This window comes from Argopecten irradians, chromosome 2 (genome assembly GCF_041381155.1).
Source record: "Argopecten irradians isolate NY chromosome 2, Ai_NY, whole genome shotgun sequence".
NCBI lineage: Eukaryota > Metazoa > Mollusca > Bivalvia > Pectinida > Pectinidae > Argopecten > Argopecten irradians.
The window spans coordinates 54,346,279-54,370,283 of NC_091135.1; the positions used below are offsets into that span (position 1 = coordinate 54,346,279).

Here is a 24,005-nt window from a genome sequence, read left to right on the forward strand (position 1 = left end):
TGAACATGAACATAACAAAATCACTTTTTAATCTTGATGAAACAGTAATTTGGTGAAGAAGTGAGTTTGGTTTAACAGTTTAATGTAAATTAAAACAAACCTCTTTAGTAAACAAGGAGCCAGAAAAGAATGCCTGGCCAAGCTTCCACAGGTCTGGGAAGTTATCTGTGACCAGCTCTGTCAGTTCCTCTATAAAGGACACTTTCTGTGGAGTACGGAATTTATTGTAGCCTGTGAAGAAAAAAGGTTTAAATTATGTGTACTATGAACTTTAATCTGTATTAACATATAAATTCAGGATGTTCAAACTTACTCTCTCAAAAGTTCTGGTACAATATCATACTGTTTTGCTTTCATACTTCTAGATTATGCAAAGTTTTCTTGAGGATTTAAGCTAAATTTAACAAGAGATCCCAGAGGGATCTTGGCGCCCACCAAAGAATGATCTATGTCTGACAATGGAAAGAGGGATCTTTTCCCTGCTTTTCAAACTTTTTCAAACACACTACATATAAAATTTGAGACAGATCGCTATAGTACTTTCTAAGAAAAGTGGTAACAAACTTCAACAATGAAATCTAAGATGGCGGCCCGTTGGCCATCTTGTTTACCAATCAGTCCTGAAAGGCATTATGCATCAGTCCTAAAAGGTACTCTGCACAACTAGGGTACAAGGGGAACCTATGCATGGAATTTGAGAAAGATCCCTTCAGTACTTTTTGAGAAATAGCGGTAACAAACTTTAACTATCAAAATCCAAGATGGCCGCCTGTCGGCCATCTTGTTGCCCGATCCGTCCCAAAATGCAATATGCACAATTAGGGTCCTAGGGGAACCTACATATGAAATTTGAGAAAGATCCCTTCAGTACTTTCTGAGAAATAGCGGTAACAAGAATTGTTAACGGACGGACGGACGGACGGACGGACGGACGGACGGACGGACGGACGGACGGACGACGGACCACGGACGAAAGGCGATTTGAATAGCCCACCATCTGATGATGGTGGGCTAAAAATTAAATGTTACTAAAATTAATGTCATTGATACAGGTATAATTGATTTCAGTAGATATATCAGAACTAACCTGGACTACGGAGGATGTTCCCAGGGGCCTCTCCTTCTGTTTGTACACTTCTCAGCTCTATAACAGGAAACATTCTATATTAAATTCACAGCATTTTATCAGCAGAATAGCAAATTTCACTCAAAAATTTAGACACCACTGTTCTGTGTCAGTCAAAGTCACTCTAATATAAGGTTAGCAAGTTTTATTGTTTTATCATCATATAAAGACGTGCTAGGTTTGTTCCTCTCTATAACATCTAGTAGTGCCTACCTTCCTGTATATAAGATCTAGTAGTGCCTACCTTCCTGTATATAAGATCTAGTGATACCTACCTTCCTGTATATAAGATCTAGTAGTGCCTACCTTCCTCTATATAAGAACTAGTGATGCCTACCTTCCTGTATATAAGATCTAGTGATACCGACCTTCCTGTATATAAGATCTAGTAGTGCCTACCTTCCTCTATATAAGATCTAGTGATGCCTACCTTCCTGTATATAAGATCTAGTGATACCTACCTTCCTGTATATAAGATCTAGTGATGCCTACCTTCCTGTATATAAGATCTAGTGATGCCTACCTTCCTGTATATAAGATCTAGTGATGCCTACCTTCCTCTATATAAGATCTAGTGATACCTACCTTCCTGTATATAAGTTCTAGTGATACCTACCTTCCTCTATATAAGATCTAGTGATACCTACCTTCCTCTATATAAGATCTAGTGATCCCTACCTTCCTCTATATAAGATCTAGTGGTGCCTACCTTCCTCTATATCAGATCTAGTGATACCGACCTTCCTGTATATAAGATCTAGTGATACCGACCTTCCTGTATATAAGATCTAGTGATGCCTACCTTCCTGTATATAAGATCTAGTGATACCTACCTTCCTGTATATAAGATCTAGTGATGCCTACCTTCCTGAATATAAGATCTAGTGATACCTACCTTCCTCTATATAAGATCTAGAGATACCTACCTTCCTCTATTTAAGATCTAGTGATGCCTACCTTCCTGTATATAAGATCTAGTGATGCCTACCTTCCTCTATATAAGATCTAGTGATACCTACCTTCCTCTATATAAGATCTAGTGATACCTACCTTCCTGTATATAAGATCTAGTGATGCCTACCTTCCTGTATATAAGATCTAGTGATGCCTACCTTCCTGTATATAAGATCTAGTGATGCCTAAGATAAGATCCAGTGATGCCTACCTTCCTCTATATAAGATCTAGTGATACCTACCTTCCTCTATATAAGATCTAGTGATACCTACCTTCCTCTATATAAGATCTAGTGATGCCTACCTTCCTGTATATAAGATCTAGTGATACCTACCTTCCTCTATATAAGATCTAGTGATACCTACCTTCCTCTATATAAGATCTAGTGATGCCTACCTTCCTCTATATAAGATCTAGTGATACCTACCTTCCTGTATATAAGATCTAGTGATGCCTACCTTCCTCTATATAAGATCTAGTGATGCCTACCTTCCTCTATATAAGATCTAGTGATGCCTACCTTCCTCTATATAAGATCTAGTGATGCCTACCTTCCTCTATATAAGATCTAGTGATACCTACCTTCCTCTATATAAGATCTAGTGATACCTACCTTCCTGTATATAAGATCTAGTGATACCTACCTTCCTCTATATAAGATCTAGTGATACCTACCTTCCTCTATATAAGATCTAGTGATGCCTACCTTCCTCTATATAAGATCTAGTGATGCCTACCTTCCTCTATATAAGATCTAGTGATACCTACCTTCCTCTATATAAGATCTAGTGATACCTACCTTCCTGTATATAAGATCTAGTGATACCTACCTTCCTCTATATAAGATCTAGTGATACCTACCTTCCTCTATATAAGATCTAGTGATCCTACCTTCCTCTATATAAGATCTAGTGATGCCTACCTTCCTCTATATAAGATCTAGTGATACCTACCTTCCTCTATATAAGATCTAGTGATACCTACCTTCCTCTATATAAGATCTAGTGATACCTACCTTCCTCTATATAAGATCTAGTGATACCTACCTTCCTCTATATAAGATCTAGTGATACCTACCTTTCCTGTATATAAGATCTAGTGATACCTACCTTCCTGTATATAAGATCTAGTGATACCTACCTTCCTCTATATAAGATCTAGTGATACCTACCTTCCTGTATATAAGATCTAGTGATACCTACCTTCCTGTATATAAGATCTAGTGATGCCTACCTTCCTCTATATAAGATCTAGTGATGCCTACCTTCCTGTATATAAGATCTAGTGATACCTACCTTCCTGTATATAAGATCTAGTGATGCCTACCTTCCTGTATATAAGATCTAGTGATACCTACCTTCCTGTATATAAGATCTAGTGATGCCTACCTTCCTCTATATAAGATCTAGTGATACCTACCTTCCTCTATATAAGATCTAGTGATACCTACCTTCCTCTATATAAGATCTAGTGATGCCTACCTTCCTCTATATAAGATCTAGTGATACCTACCTTCCTCTATATAAGATCTAGTGATGCCTACCTTCCTCTATATAAGATCTAGTGATACCTACCTTCCTCTATATAAGATCTAGTGATACCTACCTTCCTCTATATAAGATCTAGTGATACCTACCTTCCTCTATATAAGATCTAGTGATGCCTACCTTCCTCTATATAAGATCTAGTGATGCCTACCTTCCTCTATATAAGATCTAGTGATACCTACCTTCCTCTATATAAGATCTAGTGATACCTACCTTCCTCTATATAAGATCTAGTGATACCTACCTTCCTCTATATAAGATCTAGTGATGCCTACCTTCCTCTATATAAGATCTAGTGATGCCTACCTTCCTCTATATAAGATCTAGTGATGCCTACCTTCCTCTATATAAGATCTAGTGATGCCTACCTTCCTCTATATAAGATCTAGTGATACCTACCTTCCTCTATATAAGATCTAGTGATGCCTACCTTCCTCTATATAAGATCCAGTGATGCCTACCTTCCTCTATAAGATCTAGTGATACCTACCTTCCTCTATATAAGATCTAGTGATGCCTACCTTCCTCTATATAAGATCTAGTGATACCTACCTTCCTCTATATAAGATCTAGTGATGCCTACCTTCCTCTATATAAGATCTAGTGATACCTACCTTTCCTCTTAGTGATCCTACCTTCCTCTATATAAGATCTAGTGATGCCTACCTTCCTCTATATAAGATCTAGTGATGCCTACCTTCCTCCTCTATATAAGATCTAGTGATGCCTACCTTCCTCTATATAAGATCTAGTGATGCCTACCTTCCTCTATATAAGATCTAGTGATACCTACCTTCCTCTATATAAGATCTAGTGATACCTACCTTCCTCTTCTATATAAGATCTAGTGATACCTACCTTCCTCTATATAAGATCTAGTGATACCTACCTTCCTCTATATAAGATCTAGTGATGCCTACCTTCCTCTATATAAGATCTAGTGATACCTACCTTCCTCTATATAAGATCTAGTGATACCTACCTTCCTCTATATAAGATCTAGTGATACCTACCTTCCTCTATATAAGATCTAGTGATGCCTACCTTCCTCTATATAAGATCTAGTGATACCTACCTTCCTCTATATAAGATCTAGTGATGCCTACCTTCCTCTATATAAGATCTAGTGATGCCTACCTTCCTCTATATAAGATCTAGTGATGCCTACCTTCCTGTATATAAGATCTAGTGATGCCTACCTTCCTGTATATAAGATCTAGTGATGCCTACCTTCCTCTATATAAGATCTAGTGATGCCTACCTTCCTCTATATAAGATCTAGTGATACCTACCTTCCTCTATATAAGATCTAGTGATACCTACCTTCCTCTATATAAGATCTAGTGATACCTACCTTCCTCTATATAAGATCTAGTGATGCCTACCTTCCTCTATATAAGATCTAGTGATACCTACCTTCCTCTATATAAGATCTAGTGATGCCTACCTTCCTCTATATAAGATCTAGTGATGCCTACCTTCCTCTATATAAGATCTAGTGATGCCTACCTTCCTCTATATAAGATCTAGTGATACCTACCTTCCTCTATATAAGATCTAGTGATACCTACCTTTCTCTATATAAGATCTAGTGATACCTACCTTCCTCTATATAAGATCTAGTGATGCCTACCTTCCTCTATATAAGATCTAGTGATGCCTACCTTCCTCTATATAAGATCTAGTGATACCTACCTTCCTCTATATAAGATCTAGTGATGTCTACCTTCCTCTATATAAGATCTAGTGATACCTACCTTCCTCTATATAAGTTCTAGTGATACCTACCTTCCTCTATATAAGATCTAGTGATGCCTACCTTCCTCTATATAAGATCTAGTGATGCCTACCTTCCTCTATATAAGATCTAGTGATACCTACCTTCCTGTATATAAGATCTAGTGATGCTACCTTCCTCTATATAAGATCTAGTGATGCCTACCTTCCTCTATATAAGATCTAGTGATACCTACCTTCCTCTATATAAGATCTAGTGATACCTACCTTCCTCTATATAAGTTCTAATGATGCCTACCTTCCTCTATATAAGATCTAGTGATGCCTACCTTCCTCTATATAAGATCCAGTGATGCCTACCTTCCTCTATAAGATCTAGTGATACCTACCTTCCTCTATATAAGATCTAGTGATGCCTACCTTCCTCTTATAAGTCTAGTGATGCCTATATAAAGATCTAGTGATGCCTACCTTCCTCTATATAAGATCTAGTGATGCCTACCTTCCTCTATAAAGTTCTAGTGTGCCTACCTTCCTCTATATAAGATCTAGTGATGCCTACCTTCCTCTATATAAGATCTAGTGATGCCTACCTTCCTCTATATAAGATCTAGTGATGCCTACCTTCCTCTATAAGATCTAGTGATACCTACCTTTCTCTATATAAGATCTAGTGATACCTACCTTCCTCTATATAAGATCTAGTGATGCCTACCTTTCTATATAAGATCTAGTGATGCCTACCTTCCTTTTAATAAGATCTAGTGATTACCTTCCTCTAATATAAGTTAGTGTGATACCTACCTTCCTTATATAAGATCTAGTGATGATACCTTCCTCTATATAAGTTCTAGTGATACCTACCTTCCTCTATATAGATCTAGTGATACCTACCTTCCTGTATATAAGATCTAGTGATGCCTACCTTCCTTATATAAGAAGTGATACCTAGTGATACCTACCTTCCTCTATATAAAGATCTAGTGATACTACCTTCCTCTATATAGATCTAGTGATACCTACCTTCCTGTATATAAGATCTAGTGATACCTACCTTCCTTTATATAAGATCTAGTGATCCCTACCTTCCTGTATATAAGATCGAGTGATGCCTACCTTCCTTTATATAAGATCTAGTGATGCCTACCTTCCTCTATATAAGTGTCGAGTGATGCCTACCTTTCCTGTATATAAGATCTAGTGATGCCTTCCTTCCTTTTAATGTAGTCAATTCTGCAGAACTCTAGGACAAGTAGCGATTTATAGGATTTACCTCTATTTCCCCTATTGGGCCCGCCCCTCCTACCCCCGGGGAGTCAGAGCCAAAATTTATACAAGTTCTGTTCCCCTTCCCCCAAGGATGTTTCTGGCCAAATTTGGTTACAATCCATCCAGAACTCTAGGACAAGTAGCGATTTATAGGATTTACCTCTATTATCCCTATTTGGCCCCGCCCCTCCTGCCCCACGGGGGTCAGGGTCACCATTTATGCAAAATCTGATCCCCTTCCCCTACGGAAGTTTCTGGCCAAATTTGGTTGCAATCCATGCAGAACTCTAGAACAAGTAGCGTTTTATAGGATTTACCTCTATTACCCCTATTGGGCCCCACCCCTCCTGCCTCAGGGGGGTCAGGGTCACCATTTATGCAAAATCTGACCCCTTCCCCTAAGGAAGTTTCTGGCCAAATTTGGTTGCAATCCATGCAGAACTCTAGGACAAGTAGCGATTTATAGGATTTACCTCTATTTCCCCTATTGGGCCCCGCCCCTCCTGCCCCAGGGGGGTCAGAGCCAAAATTTATACAAGTTTTGTTTCCCTTCCCCAAAGGATGTTTGTGGCCAAATTTGGTTACAATCCATGCAGAACTCTAGGACAAGTAGCGATTTATAGGATTTACCTCTATTTCCCCTATTGGGCCCCGCCCCTCCTACCCCCGGGGAGTCAGAGCCAAAATTTATACAAGTTCTGTTCCCCTTCCCCCAAGGATGTTTCTGGCCAAATTTGGTTACAATCCATCCAGAACTCTAGGACAAGTAGCGATTTATAGGATTTACCTCTATTATCCCTATTGGGCCCCGCCCCTCCTGCCCCACGGGGGTCAGGGTCACCATTTATGCAAAATCTGATCCCCTTCCCCTAAGGAAGTTTCTGGCCAAATTTGGTTGCAATCCATGCAGAACTCTAGAACAAGTAGCGTTTTATAGGATTTACCTCTATTACCCCTATTGGGCCCCGCCCCTCCTGCCTCAGGGGGGTCAGGGTCACCATTTATGCAAAATCTGATCCCCTTCCCCTAAGGAAGTTTCTGGCCAAATTTGGTTGCAATCCATGCAGAACTCTAGGACAAGTAGCGATTTATAGGATTTACCTCTATTACCCCTATTGGGCCCCGCCCCTCCTGCCCAAGGGGGGTCAGGGTCACCATTTATGCAAAATCTGATCTACTTCCCCTAAGGAAGTTTCTGGCCAAATTTGGTTGCAATCCATGCAGAACCCTAGGACAAGTAGCGTTTTATAGGATTTACCTCTATTATCCCTATTGGGCCCTGCCCCTCCTGCCCCAAGGGGGTCAGGGTCACCATTTATGCAAAATCTGATCCCCCTTCCCCTAAGGAAGTTTCTGACCAAATTTGATTAAAATCCATGCAGAACTCTAGGACAAGTAGCGATTTAAAGGGAATGTTGACAGACGGACGACGGACGCCGCGCCATGGCAATAGCTCACCGGACCTTCGGGCCAGTTGAGCTAAAAAGGTTTAGAAGTATTATTTACGATAGATATTTCAACAGAAGACCAAAATGGCGACCATTTTCCTCAACTTGCAAATGTTGTATAATAGGCACATCTGGGTCACTTAAAAGCTGAAGATAGCACTTCTGTTTCAAACACGGTAAAGACCAAGATGACAGGTAGCAAACAACAGTGATGGCAGAACACAGTAGATTTGAACAATTTATGAAAGAAAGGCACAATCTACATAAGCTTAGTCATTAAACTGTACAAACCATCTGTACAAAAGCATATATATATAATTCATCCGTAGACATTTGCATTTGCAATATGATATTTAGATAAAGATTTTTCCACTTTTCAAGCTTATTCATGCATGTGAATTCCATGATAATTGAAAAATTGTAAAATATCACGTTTTTTTGCTCAAAATTGCAGTAAATTCTGTTTCCCTTCCCCAAGGATGTTTCAGACCAAATTTGGTTACAATCTATGCATAACTCTATAGCTAGTAGCGTTTTATAGGATATACTTCTATTTACCCTATTAGGCTCATCCCCTCATGCCCCTGGGGGGTCAGAGCCAAGATTTATACAAACTCTGTTCCCCTTCCTCCAAGGATGTTTCAGACCAAATTAAGTAACATTCCATGCAGTACTCTATGACTAGTAGGCATTTATAGGATATACTTCTATTTACCCTATTAGGCCCAGCCCCTCCTGCCCCTGGGGGGTCAGAGCCAAGATTTATACAAACTCTGTTCCCCTTCCCCCAAGGATGTTTTAGACCAAATTAAGTTACATTCCATGCAGAATTCTATGACTAGTGGCATTTTATAGGAGTTACCTCTATTTACCCTATTGGGCCCCTCCCCTCCTGCCCCTGGGTGGTCAGAGCCAAGATTTATACAAACTCAGTTCCCCTTCCCCCAAGGATTTTTCAGGTCAAATCTGGTTACATTAGATGCAGAACCCTATGAGTAGTAGCGTTTTATAGGATATACCTTTATTTACCCTATTGGGCCCCGCCCCTCCTGCCCCTGGGGGGTCAGAGCCAAAATTTATACAAGTTCTGTTCCCCTTCCCCCAAGGATGTTTGTGGCCAAATTTGGTTACAATCCATGCAGAACTCTATGACTAGTAGGGATTTAAAGGAAATGTTGACGGACGGACGACGGACGGACGACGACGGACGGACGACGGACGCTGCGCCATGACATAAGCTCACCGGCCCTTTGGGCCAGGTGAGCTAAAAAGTCTCACCTTTGTTCATATGTATCGCCTCAAAATACAAATGTACCTAATCTATTAAGGGTACCATGTTTGTATCTTGTACTCAGCTAGGTCACAAAAAAAAAAATAGTTTTGAAATTACAAGCAAGGGAAAGTGAACTTTTTTATATCAGATTTTTCTAGTTCACAATGATTCCTATCAGAAACTTCAAATGTATTCAGAACAACATGATACTAAGAATTAAGCGGTGATATTTAGTCTAATGGATAGAAGTCAATCTGAAGGGTGTGATGAGATGAATCAGCAGAGACTGAGCCATATAGTCCCAATTATCTCTAAACACATGATTTATTATATAACATTAAAACCAATTAAAAAAAAACCCAAAAAACATAACCCATAATATTTCCGGTGCTTACTTACCGTATTAGTTTTTTCTGCTCCTCCAGTGTATTGGGTAATTCATATAACTTATTCTGTAGCATTTCACGGAAGGAGTTCACCCTCGACTCAACCTCAGTATACACTGAACGCACAAAAGAGATTTTAAATACTCAATATTTAGAAAAGGTACTTTGATTTCTGTTTGCAAGGACTTAAATTAGATGATATATAAGTAATAAATACAATTATATGGTTTTTTTTCCAACATGTAATTGTACACAAAGTTAATTCAAATTTTTGCTTTTGCACAATTCTCTAAATTATGAGGAGTCACCAATGATACATCTAGCAGCATAAACAGCACAATCAGATACCTTAAGAGTATCCGTTTGCTTACTTAATATAAAATAACAAAAACAAATGTGTCTTGCAGTCTAATAAATAACAAGTACATGTTCTTATAAAATATGGAGATTGGAACCTAAATTACCTTTTCTGAACACTTGGACTTGAGTATCGGAAAATAAAGAACGAGCTCGTACGTAGTCATTGATGACAAGGTTGTAGTCTCCCTGTAATGTAATTTTATTGGTTTACTCTCAATACCAACAATTTCAGTATTAAATGACCGTATATATAAATGGATTTCTACCACAATAGGCGGTGTTATTCAACTCTCACAGCATCAAATAAACAGTGCGGTTGTTGATTAATAATTTGTTTAAACCACAAGTGGTAAAAACTCTGTACGCATTCTGATTGGCTGACATGGTGAACTTTGACCGAACTACTTTTTGTTTGGTGTAACAACATCATTTGTCAACGTCATCAATAGTCGAATAACTTCATACTATGTTGTGATCGCCGCTTGACGTCCAAACTGGTGTTGGAAAGGATATGTGTCGTGGCCATTGTGTCAAAATATGTAACTTATTCATGTGGGGTGTAAAATCGACATGAAATACTAAAAACATGTGTAACGGAAAGAATTAGTAGATTAAATGAGTCTGGAACATCATTAACTCAAGAAACATAAAAAATAAGCTTGGTTTCGGTTTTATTAGCTTAATGTCCTGTTATCAGCCAGGGTCATTTAAGGATGTGTCAGGGACATCTTGACCACTTGACCACATTGGTCCCAAAAAATGAACTAGAAGAACACTGAAATAATATTCTGATTGGAATCCTGTCAAGTTCACAAAGTTTTACTTAGTTATGCCAAACTAATTACTCTATACCGTTTTCCAGTATTTTGCATAAAACTCACCTTCTGGATATTCCTCTCTATATTTAAAGGAAGGTAGAAAAGGAATCTAAACCTCTGAAGGACACTAAGGGCGTTCCTGGTCGAGTCAGCTTTGTCTTTCCTTCCAAGCACTTCTTGGAACAGGCCATCTGCACACGACTTAGCCTCTAAATTACAGAATATCTTAATATGTTAATCACAAGTACTCAAAGACATACTACATAATCAACATGATGTTAATTTAATTTCATCACATTAAAATATCTGACAAAAATCAATCAATCATGTTTCTGGAAGTAGTTTTAAACGTCAGAACTTTAATATTACTCTTTAATTGCTCTATTACTAAATTACGGAGGCTTTTCTTAGAAATATTTTGTATATCAGCTAGCAGAAGTAACAGCAGAGCATCCAGTACGTAGGAAAGAAATTGCTGGATGAAGAATACTTTTAATTTGCTGGGGACCTTTAAATGGGTGTATTTATTTTTCTCTCCTGAAATAATATAAGAAATGATCTTGTAATACATACGCATGAGTAGCACAGCATAGGAGTTAATGGACTGGCCGCGGATATCGTCACTACAGTATTTCTCATACATCGCTGTAAGGAAATGCAATCACAGTGTAACAACTGTTGAACTTTACAATCACAGTGTAACAACTGTTGAACTTTACAATCACAGTGTAACAACTGTTGAACTTTACAATCACAGTGTAACAACTGTTGAACTTTACAATCACAGTTTAACAACTGTTGAACTTTACAATCACAGTGTAAAAACTGTTGAACTTTACAATCACAGTGTAACAACTGTTGAACTTTACAATCACAGTGTAACAACTGTTGAACTTTACAATCACAGTTTAACAACTGTTGAACATTACAATCACAGTGTAACAACTGTTGAACTTTACAATCACAGTGTAACAACTGTTGAAATTTACAATCACAGTGTAATAACTGTTGAACTTTACAATCACAGTATAACAACTGTTGAACTTTACAATCACAGTGTAACGACTGTTGAACAAATATAAGATCACAACTGTCATAAAAAGATCATGTTTACGACAAAGGTACTACATGATTTTCATTAAGTTAAAGAAAAATTTACATAGATTGAGAATGAAAATTTACCTTCCAGACTATCGAGGCAGTCGAGTGTGGATGAAAGGTTAGATTTAACAAAAGCAATGGGACCCTCTGATCTCTGGGTGGCTCGCCTCTTCATGTGGGCCAGCCCGGCCTTTAGGTCTTCAAAACTGTTAATATCAATAGCAGATTATTGATGTTGCAAATTTTAGTATGTTAGACAAGGCATTACTTGCATGTACTCCAAAGACAAGAAGTCTGTTATAAAACTTCATGGACAATATTTGATATGAAAAGGTCTTGAAATACAAGTACATGTGATTGTATTACAGTATTAGAATTTCCAATATTGAATGTATTACCTGAGAAAGTATTGCTACAATTATTCTACATCATTTCCAACAATATAATTCAATTATCTCCCCCTGATACTGAATGTTCTATATTCAATTATCTCCCGCTGATACTGAATGTTCTGTATTCAATTATCTCCCCCTGATACTGAATGTTCTATATTCAATTATCTCCCCCTGATACTGAATGTTCTATATTCAATTATCTCCCCCTGATACTGAATGTTCTATATTCAATTATCTCCTCCTGATACTGAATGTTCTATATTCAATTATCTCCCCCTGAATCTGAATGTTCTGACATTTTGAAAGAATCATTAATACATATGAATATAGGGACTCTACTGTGACAAGAGCATTTTTTTAGTTTTAACTGGAAGCCTCCATCAATTTTTATCTAAACCTGTCCAAATAACAGTTTTTTCAAAGGTTACCTAAACATTTTAACACTAAAACAGTGTTTGAAGTATTCGTTTAACCTTATTATTATAGAGAGGACACTTAATAATTACCCCGTGTTGTGGTGGTTCTCTAGTAAATACCAGGAAGGGGAAAAGTTCTCTAAGGTCATGTTCCCAGAAGCTGAAACATCATTAAAACATTTTCAATGAACAATTGAAAACAATAAAAACCTGCAACTATAGAAATTGTCCTCTTTCTCAGGAAATTTAATAGTAGATTTCGGATTTTGAAATACTCAGCTGAGAATTACATTACCAGCACAATATACTTGAACTGTTTCATACTATCTTCTTCAGTCAGTTACATAACTAAGAATTGGTCAGCTGATCAACTGAAGGAGATTGTGATAAACAGTCGATATATACCATAATTATTCTTTGAGTAAAATTTAAAATCTAATAAAAGCTGAGCCTAAATTAAGGTTACTATGAACAATGAACCAAGTCATACAACATATTTAAAAATATCATACACTACAACTACTGTTTCAAGTTTACTTACATTCTGGAAATATTTCTGCTAATTCTTCTTCAGTAAACTTTGCACTGAAACAGACAAACATGCCGTACAGTATCTGTCATCCTATGAAAAGTTTGAAAACAGTTTTAAGAGTAAGAAGGAAAAGTTTTTAAAAAAGCCTAAATTTTCTGAAATGGTGTATCATACCACTTGTCAAATACTTGTCAACAAGAAAACATGAGTTTTTTTTTATATTCTAAAGATCAACTCACTGACTGCCTTCGTCTGAGATTCCGAGTGGGTCTTCATCATCCTTTGAGAATATAGGGGACTGAGGCCGTCCGTGGCGCATATTGGTCATTACACTCTGTGACTCGTCAATCCATATAGCAGACTCTTGTAAAGGACCTGGGTAAATATACAATTACACTCTGTGACTCGTCAATCCATATAGCAGACTCTTGTAAAGGACCTGGGTAAATATACAATTACACTCTGTGACTCGTCAATCCATATAGCAGACTCTTGTAAAGGACCTGGGTAAATATACAATTACACTTTGTGACTCGTAAATCCATACAGCAGACTCTTGTAAAGAATCTGGATAAATATACAATCAATAGGTAGCATAGACGTAAGTTATTGTACAAAGTAGCCCTTGAAGCTCACAGAACATCTTACCTATCTGTACAGCTTACCTATCTGTACAGCTTACCTATCTGTACACCTTACCTATCTGTACAAAGTAGCCCTTGAAGCCCACAGTACATCTAACCTATCTTTACAAAGTAGCCCAGCCCACAGTACACCTTACATATCTGTACAGCTTACCTATCTGTACAGCTTACCTATCTGTACAGCTTACCTATCTGTACAGCTTACCTATCTGTACAGCTTACCTATCTGTACAGCTTACCTATCTGTACACCTTACCTATCTGTACAAAGTAGCCCTTGAAGCCCACAGTACATCTAACCTATCTGTACAAAGTAGCCCTCACGATACACCTTACCTATCTGTACAAAGTAGCCCTTGAATCCCACGGTACTGTTTATCTATCTGTACAAAGTAATTCTTGAAGCCCACAGTACATCTAACTTATCTGTACAAAGTAGCCCTTGAAGTCCACGATACACCTTACCTATCGGTACAGCTTACCTATTTGTACACCTTACCTATCTGTACAGCTTACCTATCTGTACAAAGTAGCCCTTTAATCCCACAGTACAGTTTACATATCTGTAAGCCCACAGTACATCTAACCTATCTGTACAATGCCCTTGAAGCCCATGGTACATCTAATTACCTGTCTGTACACCTTACCTATCTGAACACATTACCTATCTGTACAAAGTAGCCCTTGAAGCCCACAGTACATCTAATTACCTGTCTGTACACCTTACCTATCTGTACAATACCCTTGAAGCCCACGGTACACCTTACCTATCTGTACACCTTACCTGTCTGTACACCTTACCTATCTGTACAAAGTAGCCCTTGAAGCCCACAGTACATATAATTACCTGTCTGTACACCTTAACTATCTGTACAATACCCTTGAAGCCCACGGTACACCTTACCTATCTGTACATCTTACCTATTTGTACACCTTACCTATATGTACACTTTACCTTTTTTGTACAAAGTAGCCCTTGAAGTCCACGATACACCTTACCTATCTGTACAGCTTACCTTTCTGTACACCTTACCTATCTGTACATCTTACCTATCTGTACAAAGTAGCCCTTGAAGCCCACAGTACATCTTACCTATCTGTACAATTTACCTATTTGTACAAAGTAGCCCTTGAAGCCCACAGTACATCTTACCTATTTGTACACTTTACCTATTTGTACAAAGTAGCCCATGAAGTCCACGATACACCTTACCTATCGGTACAGCTTACCTATCTGTACACCTTACCTATCTGTACACCTTACCTATCTGTACACCTTACCTATCGGTACACCTTACCTATCTGTACACCTTACCTATCGGTAGACCTTACCTATCTGTACACTTTACCTATTTGTACAAAGTAGCCCTTGAAGCCCACAGTACATCTTACCTATCTGTACACTTTACCTATTTGTACAAAGTAGCCCTTGAAGTCCACAGTACATCTAATTACCTATCTGTACACCTTACCTATCTGTACAGCTTACCTATCTGTACAAAGTAGCCTTTGCAGCCCACAGTACATCTAATTACCTATCTGTACAGCTTACCTATCTGTAACAACAGGACTCAATACACCGCCTCCTGCACAATATGTTAATCCTGTCCCAATCCCGTACCACGTACCCTACTCCACACCGGCCCCGCAAATGGCCAGCATGGAACCGCCTCCCCCGCCTCCGCCCTCGCCTCCTCCTACGCCTTCGATGTTTCTTATCAATGATCTACATACTAGACTCTCACAACTAGACCAAATTCTCCCCAAACTAGACATTCTAGATCAGATAAATGAAAAAATAAATACGTTTGAAAACTGTATAAGAAATATCCAAAAAGATTTGGGTGATGTTAGGGAAATGGCGGAGAGAAACAAGGCTACAAACGATAAACAGGAAGATCACCACTGCAACCTGGAATTCCGTGTAAGTGAGTTAGAGAAAAAAAATGAAATGTTACTTCAAGAAAACCACGAACTATCTGAAAACTTCCTGAGACTGCAGACACAGTCCATGAAGTACAATTTGCTATTCTCAGGAATCCCTGATACTTATGACCAGACTGAAAACGCTGAAGATACGGTGAAGGACTTTCTCCGCGATTCCTTACAAATCGAGCGCGCGGATGAAATAGCATTTGACAATGTTCACCGACTCCGACAGAGGAGCGACCGCAAACCTCGCAGCATCATTGCTAAATTTTCAAAGTACAGTGACTTAGAAAAAGTACTCCAGGCGGCGCCTACTAAACTACGGGATAAACCGGAGATCAGCATACAAAAACAATTTCCTCAAGAAATCGCGCGAAGGCGCGGCGCGCTTTACCCAGTGATGAGGGAACAGAAACGCCGTGGTAACCGGGCTGTGCTTAATTACGATACTTTGTATGTTAACGGAGAGCCATACCGCGACGCACCCCCGAGATATCCTGCAACCGAACGACCACCTCCCGGAAACAACGGCCGTCACTAGGGACGCGACACAAGGGGTCATGTGACCAAGGACTTAAAATTTACCTACCTCAATGTATGTGGTATCAAATCAAAACTGTTATTACCTGAATTTGTAGATGTTATCAAATCAAATGACGTCTCTATTTTTGTAGAAACTAAAACAGATGACTATGACGTCCTAGATTTACCCCAGGGATTCAGTTATATAGCGAAAAACAGATCACACGCTAAGCGTAAGTCAGGTGGTATAATATTGATCTATAAGAACGAGTATAAGTCATCATTAGTGTTTCATAAAACTCCTTCAGAGTTTGTTCAATGGGTAGAAATAAATACCTCTAAAAACTCGCATAATCTACTGATAGGCTGCGTTTATGTACCGCCAGAAACGTCAAAATACACTTCGAATGAAGCGTTTGATGATATCGAAAATGAAATGACCAATCTGGTTAAGAATGAACAAAAAATAATGATTATTGGTGACCTAAATGCTAGAACACAATGCCATAATGATTTTGTTGTTCCAGACGGTCAGCTGGTAGAACTTTCTAATGCAGTTGAAAGCAATGATTTGAGAAATTATTTTTACGATTATGAATCATTAATTCGGGCTGGAGTCCCATTACTAAGAGCTAGCCAAGATCAAGCTAGACCAAATACATTTGGAATCAAACTTCTAGAATTTTGTAAAAATAACAATCTTTACATAGCGAATGGTAGGGCCGGTAAGGACATTAACATTGGTAGAAATACGTGTAAAGATGTAAGTCTGATAGATTATTTAATCGTCTCCTCAGATATATTTCCTATATTAACTGATTTCGAAATTCTGGATTTTGACCCACTTATATCTGATGCGCATTGTAGAGTATTGTATAGTATTCAATACACAGAGGCCATATTTGAAAATGAAAAAAATACTTCAACCTCAGAGAAAATAAGAAAATGGGTAAAAGAAAAACAAACTGATTTTGTTAACACTCTACAATCTGAACAAGACGGTATCATAATGGAAATAAATGAGAAAATAACAAGACTTCAGCAGTCAACAACACCAGTATTAAAAACTGATATAAATGATATAGTAAATATGATTACGGACATGTTTAAAAAGGCAGCTAAAAATGTTTTTGGTACACAAGAAAACAGAATTAATAGAAGAAAATTTACACTAAATTGTGACAAACCTTGGTTTACACGCGACTGCTCACGTAAAAGACAAGAATTTCATGAAGCGAAAAAACGTTATAATATTCTGAAAAGTAGTGCAAACCGGAAAACACTAGTGAAAAAGAGCAGGGAATATAGGAATCTCTTGAAGACAAATTACAAGAAATTCCAAGAAAATATCGAAACTGAAATTAGAAGAGCATCAGTTAATCAACCAAAAGTATTTTGGGATATGTTGAATAGACTTGATAAGAAGCATAATGAACTTAATGTTGATTTACCTATCGAAGACCTCTATACATATTTCAGCAATCTAAATTCAACCAAAGATAATGACACAGAAGAATTTGAAATTCCTATTTTTACAGATAACACATATGACAATATACTGAATGATAAAATTTCTTCCAAAGAAATTGTGGACGCAATTAAAAAATTAAATAATAATAAAGCATGTGGCATTGATAATATATATAATGAATACATTAAGAGTACTGTAAATGAAATGTTACCTGTTTATGACAAACTTTTTAATATTGTTCTCGACACTGGTATTATTCCGGAAAGCTGGAGTACGGGGATTATTAAGCCTATCTTTAAAAATAAAGGTGATCCCAAAGATCTAGATAATTACAGGGCAATTACACTAGTTTCGTGTCTTGGAAAGGTTTTTACGTCTGTTATCAATGCTAGGTTGTATAAACTATCGGATGAAATTGATCTCATCAGTCACGCACAGGCGGGCTTTCGAAAAGGTCATTCAACCGTAGACAATATATTTATTTTACATGTACTTATTTCGTTGTACTTGTCTTCAGGTAAAAAAATTTACTGTGCTTTTATTGATTTCAAAAAGGCCTTTGACTCGGTTTGGCGTGTTGGCCTGTGGCAAAAGTTAATCAAGAGTAATATAACTGGCAAAATATTTAATGTTTTATATGCTATGTATTCGAACAACAAAATCTTGTGTACAAAATGGAAATGAAAAATCAGAGATGTTCACATCCAATATCGGTCTAAAACAAGGGGAAAATTGCTCACCTTTTTTATTTGCCCTGTATCTGAATGATTTAGAAACTTATTTTGCTGATAAAAATGTTGATTGTCTAAACAAAATCCATGAGTTATGTCGAGAGAACCTTAACATGTATGTTCGACTTTTTCTAATTTTATATGCTGACGACACCGTTTTGATGTCTGAATCAGCTGATGGTTTGCAAGCAATGTTAGATATGTTTCAAGATTATTGTCAAATGTGGAAACTTGTGGTGAACACTACAAAAACTAAAGTGATGATTTTTTCGAAAAGAAAAACAAAAACGGCAAATAACTTTTCCATTTTTGATAATAGATTGGATATCGTAGAAACTTTTTCGTATCTAGGAGTAATTTTCAATTATAATGGAAGTTTTAACATTGCTAAGAAACATTTATGTGATCAAGCTAAAAAGGCACTTTTCGCCTTGTATCGTAAAATAAGGAATCTGCACCTACCTATAGATATACAATTAAAACTATTTGATTCATTGGTTAAGCCAATTTTATTGTACGGGAGTGAAATATGGGGTTTCGAGAACATAAATATGTTGGAAAAAATCCACCTACAATATTGCAAAAGAATTCTTGGTGTGAAGAAAAATTCTACAAATTTCATGATATACGGAGAAACTGGCAGATTCCCTATTTCAATCGATATTAAGTTAAGTTTACTTAGGTTTTGGTTTTTCTCTCATCTCCAATGAAAAGAAATTTGTCTAGCTCTATGTATAAATTAATGTATGCCCTCCATGTAACAGGGAAAACTGAATTCAAATGGCTTAAGTGCGTTAAAGAAATTCTAGATAATTCTGGTTTAAGTTTTGTTTGGATATATCAAAAAAGCTGTTTACCTGATATTAAGTATCTGAAGTCAACTATTACCCAGAAATTAAGGGATCAGTTCATCCAGTCGTGGTTCCAAGATATTGAAAACTCTTCGAGAGGTTTTTATTATTCTATATTTAAAAACCATTTTGGACTTGAAAATTATTTAATACGATTAAATGAAAAAGACAGAAAAACAATGTGCAAATTCAGAACTTCAAATATTAAATTTCCGGTTGAAACCGGAAGATGGATAGGAGTTCAACGTAACAATAGAATATGTCATTTATGCAATACCGGTATTGGTGATGAATTCCATTATTTGTTTTTTATGTTCAGATTATAATGTAAGTCAGCTACGTGGGGATTACATTCCTGCTTACTACACAAGACATCCTAATCACATTAAAATGAAAGGCATGTTCTCCATTTTTCATAAAAAAATGTACGCAAATTTATGCTTATTTGTTCAGAAATTATGCAATTTGTTATAGTATTAATTACAGCTCAAAATTATCTAAAATATATGTATTGTTCTAATGTATTAATATATATACACATATGAATAAGTCAATTATTACTATACTCAATACATGTATATTAATATCTCCTATGTTACCAATTTTAAAGGTGAAACAATTTGTTGGAAAAATGTTATGACACACTGAATTTTGTTTGTAAAAGTTTGAATCTTTATACAAATAATGCATCTAATTTTGCCTGTCATGCTTTAAAATTGAATTGTATATGTATGACCTCTTGTTATACACAATAGTGTATCTGAGTGTAATAAAAGAATTGAGCTTACCTATCTGTACAGCTTACCTATCTGTACACCTTACCTATCTATACAAAGTAGCCCTTGAAGCCCACAGTACATCTTACCTGTCTGTACACTTTACCTATTTGTACACCTTACCTATCTGTACACTTTACCTATCTGTACAAAGTAGCCTTTGAAGCCCACAGTACATCTAATTACCTATCTGTACAGCTTACCTATCTGTACAGCTTACCTATCTGTACAAAGTAGCCCTTGAAGCCCACAGTACATCTTACCTATCTGTACACCTTACCTATTTGTACACCTTACCTATCTGTACACTTTACCTATCTGTACAAAGTAGCCTTTGAAGCCCACAGTACATCTAATTACCTATCTGTACACCTTACCTATCTGTACACCTTACCTATCGGTACACCTTACCTATCGGTACACTTTACCTATCTGTACAAAGTAGCCTTTGAAGCCCACAGTACATCTAATTACCTATCTGTACACTTTACCTATCTGTACACCTTACCTATCTGTACAAAGTAGCCCTTGAAGCCCACAGTATATCTAATTACCTATCTGTACACCTGACATATTTGTACACCTTACCTATTTGTACACCTTACCTATTTGTACACCTTACCTATCTGTACAAAGTAGCCCTTGAAGCACCACACATTGTACACCTTACCTATTTGTACACCTTACCTATTGTACCTTACCTATCTTACTAGCCTTGAAGCCACAGTACAACTACCTTACCTATTTGTACACCTTACCTATTTGTACAGCTTTCCTATCTGTACACCTTACCTATCTGTACAAAGTAGCCCTTGAAGCCAACAGTACAGCTTCCCTGTCCTCCAGATTTAGTGATCACGATGACATCACCTTTTCCCTTCCCTGGTCCTGTCCGAGCAATGATCTTACTTGGAGATTTCCATTCTGATGACAACAAGCAATCAACTCCACAAATCTTTAAACCTGAAAGATGTAGGATTTTATATGCAATTACATGTACATACATCATGAAAACTCATGAAAAAAGGAAAAGACATAGATTCTTTTGTCCTTTAAAATTTAGGAAAATGAGAACTGGAATATTGATTAATGTTTAGCATTGCATGAGATCATATCATCACACATCACACACAGTTATCCAAAAGATTACTAATGAAAATTTTATTTTCATTTTCCTATATTAGCTGCCATGATAACAATATCTGATATCGCTTCTTTTGCAAAAATGATTGATGGCTTACTTGGCTATAATAGTGTAGTCCAAATCTGGTCCCCATTTTTTCCCAAGTATTTTTAAAGTGCCTTGGACACTTAAAATATGGTAAGTTATAATTGTAGAGCAATACTTTAAGTCAGGAACTTTTTCAACCCTTCCAATAGAATTATAATTACTACCAGGTATAATTTTTAATGCAATACCTATAAGGTCATTGATATCATATCCCAGATTTTCGCCTCTTATTGTGATGCGAGTGCCCGGGGGTCCTTCCTTGGGGGACACCCCTGTTACTAGGGGTGGGGCACTCCTTCCAGGCATCTTGACTAAACAGAAGTAGTCCTCAGAAGCCTGCACTTATACATATATAATAGTGTTGTACAGTGTGTTTCTGCTTACATTCTTCAAACTGAAATTTAAAATATACAAGAGATGTACATGTAATTGTAACTTATCATCATTGTATCACAGTGTGTTATGTTATTGTCGTTTTAACCCAGGGATACAATATACCACATATATATACAACTTATATTTGTAATGAAATAAATAACATATCAATGTGCCTCGTTTATGTAAATACAATGAACTAAATCTAAAAACTTATCCCACGTACAGCACCATGACAAAAGTATTCGTGATTTTTTAAATGGCGGCTTGGCCGCTGTGCACTTCGTGCGATTACAGGGGTATAAGTAACTCGTACATAAATGTATATTTTTGGCTGATTTTTTTATATGACGTCGTAGATGACGTAGCTGACGTCATTTGTCAAAGACAGATGTCTGCTTGCTAAAATACCAACGTAAACAAAGCCACGTAAAGATGGGGAGGAAATCGGCTGAAGTTTCGTCTGACATGAAAAAAGTTATAATAGAAATGAAGTCATACGGACATAAAACTTAGTTGATGAAGGCAACTGGAATACCAGAATCTACGATTAGATCCATATGGAAAAGGTATTTGGAAAGTGGAACTCTGGAAAACAAAGCAAGAACAGGTAGGCCGTCTAAGTTGTCAAAGAGAGACAAAACATGGTTTTTTCTTTACACAAAAACAAACAGAGGCAAAGTATTGAAGGAAATAACTAATGAATTAAATGAAAGATCGGATGTACAAAGTGCAGTCAATAGTCGAACTGTTCCAAGATTTCTTCATAAAAAGGATTTGAAGTGCAGAGTTGTCAGAAAAAAGATGGTTGTTTCGGAAGTAAATCGTAAAAAATGTTTAAACTGGTGTTTAGAAAAAAGACGACTTAGTGTGGAACAATATTGGAAAACTATAATATTTTTCTGATGAAAGTCAGGTTGTAATAGGTAATAATCACAGTGCATATGTGTCGAGAACAGCCTGTGAATCTTTCCTACCAGAGTGCATGTGCCCTCCCCGTCAGCGCCAGATATCTGTTATGGTGTGGGGATGCATCACATATTATATGGTGTAGGAACTCTTTGTAAACTTGACGGAAATATAAATGCCCAGAAATACGTAAATATACCAGATGATAATCTTTGGCCTGTAATCGCTCAGCATTTCGCCGACAAAATATATATTTCAAGACGACAATGCCCCCTTACATCGGGCACATGTTACAAACGAATTTAAGCTGCTAAATAATATATACCAACCATTATATGGCCTGCACAATCACCAGACATTGATATTACTGAAAATTTGTGGCTTAGAATCAAAAGGACTTTGCAAAACAACGCCCGGAACAACGGATCTGCAGACCAGCTGTTTCTAGCGATTTCCGATATATGGGTTTCATTCACTCTTCAATATGTCAGATCTTTATATAATTCAATACCTCGCCGTTTGTTAGCAGTTATCAAGTCCAAAGGTCACCTTACAAAATACTAGGTAAGTGCAATTATTTTAATGTTGTGTAAAAAAAGTTTTCGGTCAGCGATGCTTAATGAAGGACGTCAGCCATCTTGGAAAATCGCGAATACTTTTGTCATGGCGCTGTATATCTATAACGTACGCGTTATGTCTAATGAACAGCTGATAGACTGTACTGTGTCTTTTTTAATCAACTGCCTGGAAAGATTTGTCAGATAGTAAACAACTCAGGGGACAACTACGTTACATGTAGACAACACATGAACATGTTTTTTCAACAAAGGGAATAGGGAAAGAATCATGCAACTCAGAACAGCTCTTGATCAGTTGATAAGCTGCAGCTGTTGGAATTCATCAGTTCATGTGAACAACTGATGCATTCGGCCATAATTTTACGGAAATCCGACTTGAATTCAAGTTATTTTAGAATCTCGTCGACCTATCCTTCAAAACAGTTACGACTATGGTCAGCTTGAGTAAACAAAGAGAAGGCATGCAATGCAATGAATAACAACACGCCTACCTTTAAAATCGTCCGAGGAGGAGTTGACAGATTTTATATTGTTGAAGTTCGAGTTCCGTAAAAGAGTTTCACTATAAGGGAGGTAACTCCGGTCCGTAAGGCGAGTTAAGTATCAGTAGATCTATGCCTGCTGGG

General features: G+C 37.2%; 1 protein-coding gene across 1 annotated transcript in view; it reads right to left on the reverse strand.

Annotated features, from left to right (window-relative positions):
* The window catches only part of LOC138316725 (exocyst complex component 2-like), a 36,366-nt gene extending 12,361 nt beyond the window's left edge, over positions 1-24,005 (reverse strand). The window contains 14 exon segments of the mRNA XM_069258383.1: positions 101-231; positions 1,088-1,144; positions 9,398-9,437; positions 9,751-9,857; positions 10,206-10,287; positions 10,983-11,128; positions 11,493-11,564; positions 12,102-12,226; positions 12,922-12,991; positions 13,373-13,416; positions 13,603-13,738; positions 21,079-21,249; positions 21,706-21,911; positions 23,871-24,005. Of these exon segments, the coding sequence (XP_069114484.1) occupies positions 101-231; positions 1,088-1,144; positions 9,398-9,437; positions 9,751-9,857; positions 10,206-10,287; positions 10,983-11,128; positions 11,493-11,564; positions 12,102-12,226; positions 12,922-12,991; positions 13,373-13,416; positions 13,603-13,738; positions 21,079-21,249; positions 21,706-21,823 (1,299 nt within the window). The 5' untranslated portion in view covers positions 21,824-21,911; positions 23,871-24,005.